This window comes from Rhinolophus hipposideros, assembly GCF_964194185.1.
Source record: "Rhinolophus hipposideros genome assembly, chromosome: 9".
NCBI classification, from domain to species: domain Eukaryota; kingdom Metazoa; phylum Chordata; class Mammalia; order Chiroptera; family Rhinolophidae; genus Rhinolophus; species Rhinolophus hipposideros.
Window position 1 is genome coordinate 29146333 of NC_138055.1, and position 9637 is coordinate 29155969.

General features: G+C 41.8%; 1 protein-coding gene across 1 annotated transcript; it reads left to right on the forward strand.

Annotated features, from left to right (window-relative positions):
* Positions 1-5734: 5734 nt before the first annotated feature.
* Positions 5735-8168, forward strand: H2AJ (H2A.J histone). The gene has a single exon (XM_081060881.1). The coding sequence runs from the start codon at positions 7609-7611 to the stop codon at positions 7996-7998; it is 390 nt and encodes a 129-aa protein (XP_080917007.1). The 5' UTR covers positions 5735-7608; the 3' UTR covers positions 7999-8168.
* The last annotated feature ends 1469 nt before the right edge of the window (positions 8169-9637 follow it).

Here is a 9637-nt window from a genome sequence, read left to right on the forward strand (position 1 = left end):
CACTGAAAAAGAGAGAGGACCCAAATTAATAAAATCAGAAATGAAAGAGGAGAAGTGACAAAAGACACTGCAGAAATACAAAAAAATTTAAGAAACTTCTATGAGCAACTATATGCCAACAGATTTGACAATCTGGAAGAATGGACAATTTTCTAAAGGAGTACAACCTTCCAAGGTTAACTCAAGAAGAAACAGAAAATCTGAATAGACTGATTACCACCAGGGAAATTGAATCAGTAATCAACAATCTCCCAACAAATAAAAGCCCTGGACCAGATGGATTTACAGGTGAATTTTACAAAATGTTCAAAAAAGAATTATCACCTATTCTCCACAAGCTCTTCCAAAAAATCCAGAAGGAGGGAAGACTCCCAAACACTTTTTATGAAGCCACTATCACCCTGATCCCAAAATCAGACAAAGACACCATGAAAAAAGAAAACTACAGGTCGATGTCTCTAATGAACATAGATGCAAAAATCCTCAACAAAATATTGCTGAACAGAATTCAGCAATACATTGAAAAGATCATACACCATGATCAAGTGGGATTCATCCCTGGTATGCAAGGGTGGTTCAACATCTGCAAATCAATTAATGTGATACACCACATTAACAAAATGAAAAATAAAAATCACATGATCATATCGATAGATGCAGAAAAAGCATTTGATAAAGTCCAGCAGTCATTTACGATAAAAACCCTTAAGAAAGTGGGACTAGAGGGATCATATCTCAACATAATAAAGACCCTATGTGATAAACCCACAGCTAACATCATACTGAATGGGGAAAAGCTAAAACCATTCCCCCTAAGATCAGGCAAGATTGCCTGATCAAGGCAAGATTGCCCACGTTCTCCACTTCTATTCAACATAGTGCTGGAAGTTCTAGTCACAGCAATCAGACAAGAAAAAGAAATAAAAGGCATCCAAGTCGGTAAGGAGGAAGTAAAATTGTCATTATATGCAGATAACATGATACCATATATAGAGAACCCTAAAGACTCCACCAAGAAACTATTAGAGCTGATAGATGAATTTAGTAAAGTAGCAGGATACAAAATTAATATTCAGAAATCAGTTGCATTTGTATATACCCATAATACAACGTCAGAAGGAGAAATTAAAAAAAACAATCCCATTTACAATTGCTTCAAAGACTATAAAATACCTGGGAATAAATTTAACGAAAGAAGTAAAAGATCTGTACTCAGAAAATTATAAGACACTGAAGACAGAAATGAAAGAAGATACAAATAGATGGAAACACATACCATGTTCATGGATAGGAAGAATTAATATAGTTAAAATATCCATACTGCCTAAGGCAATATACATATTCAACGCAATTCCTATCAAACTACCAATGACATTTTTCACAGAAATAGAACATATAATCCTAAAATTTATATGGGACCATAAAAGACCCCTGATAGCCTTAGCAATCTTGAGAAATAAGAACAAAGTGGGAGGTATAACAATACCTGATATCAAATTATACTACAAGGCTACAGTAATCAAAACAGCATGGTACTGGCATAAAAACAGACACATAGATCAATGGAACAGAATAGAGAGTCCAGAAATAGATCCATGCTTATATGGCCATTTAATCTATGACAATAGAAGCAAGAATGTATGGTGGGGTGAAGATAGTCTATTCAATAAATGGTGCTGAGAGACCTGGACAGACACATGCAAAAAAATGAAGCTGCACAACCTCCTTACACCATATACAAAAATAAATTCAAAATGGCTTAAAGACTTAAATGTAAGAACTGAAACCATAAAATTCCTAGAAGAAAATATAGGAAGAAACTTCGCAGACATTATTCCGAGTAAGATTTTTACTGATATGTCTCCTCACGCAAGGGAAGTAAGAGAAAAAATAAACATGTGGGATTACATCAAACTAAAAAGTTTTTTCACGGCAAAGGAAACCATCAATAAAACAAAAAGGGACCCTACTGAATGGAAAAAGATATTTGCCAATGATATATCTGATATGGGGTTAATATCACAAATCTATAAAAAAATTCACTCAACTCAACTCCAAAAATCAAACAACCCAATTAAAAAATGGGCAGACGACATGAAGAGACATTTTTCTAAAAAGGACATACAGATGGCAAACAGATATATGAAAAAATGCTCAACCTCACTAACCATCAGAGAAATGCAAATAAAACCCACAAAGAGATACCACCTTACCCCAGTCAAAATGGCTATCATCAATAAATCAACAAACAAGTGTTGGCGCAGACGTGGAGAAAAGGGAACCCTTGTGCACTGTTGGTGGGATTGCAGACTGGTGCAGCCACTATGGAAAACAATATGGAGGTATCTCAAAAATCTGAAAATGGAACTACCTTATGATCCAGCAATTCCACTCCTAGGTATCTATCCAGAGAAACCCAAAACTCTAATTCAAAAATCTTTATGCACTCCTATGTTTATTGCAGTACTATACACAATAGCCAAAACATGGAAACAACCGAAATGCCTATTGGGAGATGACTGGATTAAGAAACTGTAGTACATTTATACAATGGAGTATTACGTAGCCATAAAGAAGAAAGATTTGCAAAAACATGGATGGACCATTTGCAAAAACATGGATGGACATAAAGAACATTATGTTAAGTGAAATAAGTCAGACAGAGAAAGACAAATACCATATGATCTCATTTATATGTGGAATCTAAAGAAAAGAATAAGTGAATGAATTAATCAGAAATTGTTTTGGAGACATAGAGGAAAAACTGAGGGTTGCTAGATGGGGGGGGGTAGGGATAAGGGGGAAGGTGAGGGGATTAGAAAACAGTCAGTAACCACAAGATGGCCACAGGGTTCTGAAAATTAATTTGGGGAATGTAATCAATAATGTTGTAAATATTTTATAGAGTATCCGATGGACACTTGTCTCATTAGGGAGACCACCTCAGGGATGATGTAGATGTCTGATCACTGCACTGTACACCTGAAGCTGAAGCTGAACAATAATGAATGTCAACTACAAGTTTGTATGTATATGTATGTGTGTATATATATGTATGTATACTTACAAGAAGCGGAGTACAGCATTAGGAATAGAGACAGTGGAAATGTAATGGCTCTGTGTGATGTCAGAGGGTTAGTGCATGGGGGGAGGGGTTTCACACAGTGTGAGGGATATAAAAGATAAACATCTAAGTATTACTTTGTCTTGTGCACCTGAAACTAATAAAACAAAGTATATAAAAGAGGACCTATCTGCATTTAGATCTAACATTCACACAGTAAATAGTATTAACAACTCTTTTCTTGATGATTTTGGAGGATCGTAAAAAGGACCTTTTAAAATCTGGAGGTAGTAAGCCGCAGGGCCAGCTCAGCGGGCGAAGCCATCCCGGCTGCAGCCGTGGCATTACAGAGGATACGCACACATCGCCATGCCCCGCTCGCTCTCGGCGTGCTCCGTGTAGGTCACCGCGTCGTGGATCACATTCTCCAAACACGTTGAGCACTCCCCGAGACTCTTCCTCACAGATGAGCCCAGAGATGCGCTTCACAGCACCTCCGCAGGCTAGATGGCGAATGGCAGGCTACCTAATGCCCTGGATGTTTTCCAGTAAGACCTTCCGGTCAGGCTTGGTGCCTCCCTTACCCAGCCCTTTGCCACCTTTACCTGGACCATACATTGTTGTGGCAGTGTCTCACCTGAACAAAATAGCAAACAGCTAGCAGCTGTTCCGTGGGATTAGACCAGGGCTTGTAGTTCCTTGGAGCCGACAGATTCTAAAACATCCAGAAAGTGGGCAGAGCTCTAGGCTCTAGGCGACTTTAACCCCCTCCCTGCAATAGTGAGTCGAGTAAGCAGTAAGCAGAACTAGACCGATTTTTTTGTTTGTTTGCATTTTGGGGGAAACTTTTTTGTTATTTTTGCCATAAAATTCAATAGAATTTATATTGCTATTTCTCAACACTTAAAACAACGTAGGCCAGATCCTTTGCGCGCTTGGTTTCCCTCCCTCCTTCCTTCTCTCTGTCCCCCACTGCCCCGATCGCCCTTGAATTTTAATTCTATTTTTCAAATGGAATGCTTACTCTTATAATAACCATTCCCAGGCTAATGTGAAAATCAATAGTAACTAGCAATGCTTTACATCTTGTTAGCTTTCAAAGCAATTGCTTTACAGCTTTTCACCTGTGGATCTTTTCAAGTCACTAGTGGGGAAAGAGGAAATTTTTAAATGGTTCTCTTTTGTGGCCCCATGGAGAATTAAAATTCTTTCAAAAGGTCTAAACTTCCCCCTCTGGCCCTCTCCAGACTTTTCTCTTGCAGCTTTAGCTGCATGATTGGCAGATTTTCCTGCCTCCTCTATTCCCTCTCACCCCAAGTGCCTATATGCTTTTCCATCAAATATCTATTTCTATGGTTATTTAGTTGAAATACTGTAAATTTCTTATTTCACTGAAATCTGTGGTTTTGATTTCCATTTAAAAATTCAAAGTTCTTATAAAATAATGGATGCCATGATGTGGCTTTAAACAGCGGTTTATACTACAAATCCCCAATTAGGAGGTTCTCTATCATTTCCTTGAGAATCCCTGAACGAAGATGAAACTTGGTAGTGTCACTGCTCTAGAAGACAGAACTCTGTCTTCCCAAAAGGTTTTACTGCGAAAAAAGGCAGTATTTAGAGGATGATTTAAAACTCTTTCCCAAGTACTTAACATCTTGAGTAAATTGTGCTCGCTGTCCCTACCTTTCTAGCATGAAAGCTTTATGGTAAATATTTATTATATATCTAAATGCTTATAATTTACCCATCACCGTAACACAAAAAGTACTTTTTTGTTGTTGTTGTTAAAAATGAATTTTAAAAGCCCTTGGAACACCAGATGGCTGGAAAAAAAAAATCCTGAATAGTCTGTAGTCACACAACAGCCTAGCCAACTGTCCCCCAGTGTTTTTCCTTACGGAAAGAAGAGTCTGTGAGACTGTGCTTTTCTGGGACTCTGTTCCATCCTTGTGTTTACACCTTATGTCTCTCTATCTGGTCTCCAAAAGATGGTTTGCAGCCAAAGACGGGTAAGATATCTCACGGGAGATACAACCCAAGTCAGGTGGAACCGAGTGGAGACCCCCGACATGATGCCTTAGAAAAATATGGGAAGGGGCTTTGCCTCCCCTCCCCCTGCCTAGGAAAAGCCACTCAGGAAAAGCTGGCTCTGGCTTTTCTCTCGCACCTGTTTGTGAGAGAAGTCATGAGGACAAAAAAGATCAGCTCTCTCCACTTATCTGAACAGAACTGTTACAATATGAGAGACTTGACCCTGAGAGGGTACATACTGTAATTAAGACATCATGGGACCTTGTGCTTCGGGGCTGTTTACAGACAAAGGGTGATTGGAATAAACATTTTCTGCTATGATGTATGAGTCTCACAGACCGTGTAAGAAACAATGTTACTTGTATGAGTATCAATAAAAGCCTCTAGTCAGTTCAATTAGGGGCTCCAGTCCTCTGAGACTGTGAAGCCCCCTGGTCTTCGGAGAGATTTAATTACATTAAGTCTCTGTTTGTTTCTTTCTTAAAAACTTAATCCAAAGCCGCCCCTTCTGGCACCCTCACTGCACGTGTTGTGCTGGACGCGACAATAGTCAAATAGTACTATATGATTTTAATTCTTGACTCAGTGAAAGAAAAAAAGTCTATGAAATCTTGAAGAGTCAGGATTCTTATAATGGTAAAATAGGTTGGTTTATTTTTATTTATATTTACTATAAGAAATCAAGATTTGGACACTTTCAAGTTAGAAATCTCTCTTGCTTACAAGAATAAAAAGAAAAACAGTGCCAATAATAATCTGTTAAAATTTCCCATGATATAGGCAAACATTTAAGCTAAAGTTACAGAACACTTTCCAGGAACATCTTATTAAAAACTGCATCAGAGATTTGGATGTCCATTTATTCAGTTTATCTAACAGTTATTGAATGCTTACTAATATGTTTCATCTTCATAACACTTTGGGATAGGTACAGGGGTTAGATAACTCATCCAAGGTCAGCTGGTAAACGGTAGAGCCAGGATTTGGACCCAGCAGTCTGGATCCGGGATGCCCACCATAATCATGACAATATACTGCTTCTCAGATCCAAAGATATTTATTGAGTCCCGAGGATAGCGAGGTTAATCACAATGCTAAGCAGTAAGGACATATACATAAACGGTTGAAAACATTACTTCAGTAAAATTAAATCATTAGAATGGCGAGAGGATCAATTTGTTTCACATTTAAGTGGAAACTACGGTCCATATAAAGTATTGTTTATTTTAATAAGTATTTAACATATCATGTAGCCATGTAATTTTATAATTATAGAAAATGTTGAGGTAAATGAAATTATTTCACTGAATTAGTAGAAATTTCTACTTCAATAAAATTATTTTTGTTCCAAATGCTGTGGCCCTGCAAGGAAAATTGCTGCCGTTCTTTCTCCTTTTAGTCTTTTCATGACCTCTGAGCGACACCGGAATGTCTTACAGACCTTATCCACCTCTGGGATCGTCCAGAAGGAGGCTCTCATAGTCTTCGTGGAGAACGTGATCCTAGACGCCCAGTGGCCAACTAGGCTAAAAGCCCAGGCTAAGACGGCCGCAGCAACTGAACTCAGCCTGCCGGCTCTTCTGGAATCTAGAGCCTCTTTTCAGGCTCATAACCTCAGAGACACAAGATGTGAAGTTTTGGCTGAGTCAGCTCATTCCTGCCCTGTGTGAAGAAAGCATGCACGTCTAGTCTAGCACTCTAGTTCCACGTCCCTTAGGAGCCAAGACCGGCAGCCTGTGAGCCGCAGAGCTGTGCGGGGAGTCCACCGCCATCTGGTCTAGGTCAAGTTCGGATCGCCAGCTCCATGGGAGAAGGCTCACTGGTAGCCAGCTCTTCACCGTTGGGTAATCAGCAGGAGCCTCGAGGTTTGCAGGAGGCAAGGCACTTGCTACAAAGAACAGGCAACGTACTCTGTGCTGCGCAGGCAGAATTCGGTGTGAGTTTGTGATGTCGTTGGAGGAGCAGTGTTGCCCACAGGCTTGGGCTCTGGAGTTAGGGAACTACCTGGCTGTACGACGTGAAGAAATCCTCCTCCGCGACCTCAAGGGCCATTGCTTCCTTGATTTGAGCTGTTCGTATTTATGGAGACGGAGTAGCTCCTCTTCCGGATCTTTCTGTTTCTAACCACGGTTCCTTCATGCTTAAGACTTTATTTTCCTGGGACCCGGCGTGGACGCTGAAACCTCAGGATCCAATAAACTCAAAGGAGTTCCAAACGCCGAGAACTGGTACCGGCAGATATGCAAATGAAAAGTAACAGTTTGCTTTTTGATTGGAGAAAGCTGAAGAAGGCGGTCCCTCTGCCTGCGCTCTAATTGGGAGGAGAGGCTGCCTATCATTGGTTACTCAGACAGAGGATGTTGCGGCGTCCAATGGGAAGGCGCTGCAAAGTGGCAGCAAAGTTGGTAGAGGCAGTTCCGGTGTGGTGCGTTGCAACGTTCTCATACTGTACCTGAGTCGGAATCGCTGCGTTCTGTTTCTCTCGCTAGAGTTTTGGGCGAGAGGTGAACATGTCTGGTCGGGGAAAGCAGGGCGGCAAAGTGCGAGCAAAGGCCAAGTCCCGGTCCTCCCGCGCAGGCCTGCAGTTCCCGGTGGGCCGCGTGCACAGACTGTTGCGCAAAGGTAACTACGCGGAGCGAGTAGGCGCTGGGGCGCCGGTGTACCTGGCGGCGGTGTTGGAGTACCTGACCGCCGAGATCCTGGAGTTGGCTGGCAACGCAGCGCGTGACAACAAGAAGACCAGGATAATTCCTCGCCACCTGCAGCTCGCCATCCGCAACGACGAGGAGCTGAACAAGCTGCTGGGAAAAGTGACCATCGCTCAGGGCGGCGTCCTGCCCAACATCCAGGCCGTGCTGCTGCCCAAAAAGACGGAGAGCCAGAAGGCAAAGAGCAAGTGACCCTGACGCCGTCACCGAGGAGCTGGCTTCTCAAGCAAAGGCTCTTTTCATAGCCACTCCGCAGTGTTTTTGATTATGCTAGATGTCTTGGAGAGCCGGCGCGATCTAGTGGGGAGGTGGGCTGCGAGGGAGCCACCGGGGTCGGGGGCCAATAAAGTCGGTGAAAATCGTGTGGTCGAGAGAGCTGTGTAGTCGCGGGGGTCTGTCGGAGACCTCTAGAGCAGGTACTGGTGGGTCGGCTTGAGCTACTGTCTGGGCTGCTTTGGTCCGCAGGTCACCCTCGAGGAGTTACGCGCGGATGAGGGAAACCACGAGGGACCCACTGGCGTGGAGGTGGGCGGAGTTGGGAGCGTTCCCTGCTCGCCTTTAGGTAAAGGAGAGGCAGTAATAGGTGCGGCGGCAGGAATTACTTTTACGGCCTGTTCCCAGGGCCTTAGCTCTCCTGCCCTGTCTGGGCGGTTCAGGAACCAGTTCTAGGAAAGAGACGGTGGGATCGAGCTGGTCTCGGCCAGGAAGTTGTCTCTCCGGACGTACTTTTCAAAAGGTGGAGTAACTTTCTGTCTTGGAGGAGTGGCTCTGATGACACTGTGTCAACTTAAATTTTTCTTAGCCTAATCGCTGTTGTGTTTTCATGTTTTGGATATCAGATAGTTTTATATACACACTTATGTTCACATTTCTTTAAAATGAAGGAAACACCCAGTAATACGTGTAATACAGAAGCATGAGTCATGAGGTTGGAAATTTGTTCCAGACATTCATGTTGCATAACAGTGCAGTGCCTTTAGTCATGAGTTACATATGAGCATGTTTATGAGATTTTAAAATGATTTTCTCAAGTTTCTAGTGTCATAATGATCTTGTCTTCATCATAATATCCCTGTGGAAATGTAATAGATTTGATTTTACTTTATGACAACAAACAAATAACCAGCTTTATGTCCATTATGTTCTTCCACTGGCCTGAAGTACCATAATGACCTCATTCCAACAATGTCTGTAGGGGTTACATTGCTTTATGGCACAGCAATGCTATAATAAATATGTGAGATATAAGAAAAGGTAAGTGCAGCAAAGAACACATTTCAGATCAGGAATCACATTATAAAGTTGAACACTAGTAATCCTGTTCTGTCCTGGCTTGACCCTTCCACTTCACCCTTTTCCACAAGCTTTATCTTGGCCCAAAGGGCCCCCCAAAATATCCTAGTTTAGATTTTATGTCTTTGAATTCATCTTTCCTGTGAGTCAGACTTGAAGGCTTCCTGGAAAAAAGAAATAGGCTATTCTTCACCCTTAATAGTTAGTGGTTGGTCCATTTTCCCACATAGACTTTATTTCTTCAGTATTTATTGAGCATTTCCATATGCCATACTCAGTAGCAGGTGATTGGTGTTGGGAATGCAGCTATGAATATGGCCAACTAGATTTTCACTCTTGGAGCTCACTTTCTTTTCTTGGTGACTGAAGACAGGACAATGAACAAATAAATAAAGTAATATCAGAGAAAAGATTCCCCTTCAGTTTCTGTTAGTACTTGTGTGTCTGCTGCTTGTGGAATGAGTGTTGGGATTACTTTGCCCATGTGGTCATCTTTGTGGTGTACAAAGGTCAGGCCCCACCCACCTCTGTTAAGCAG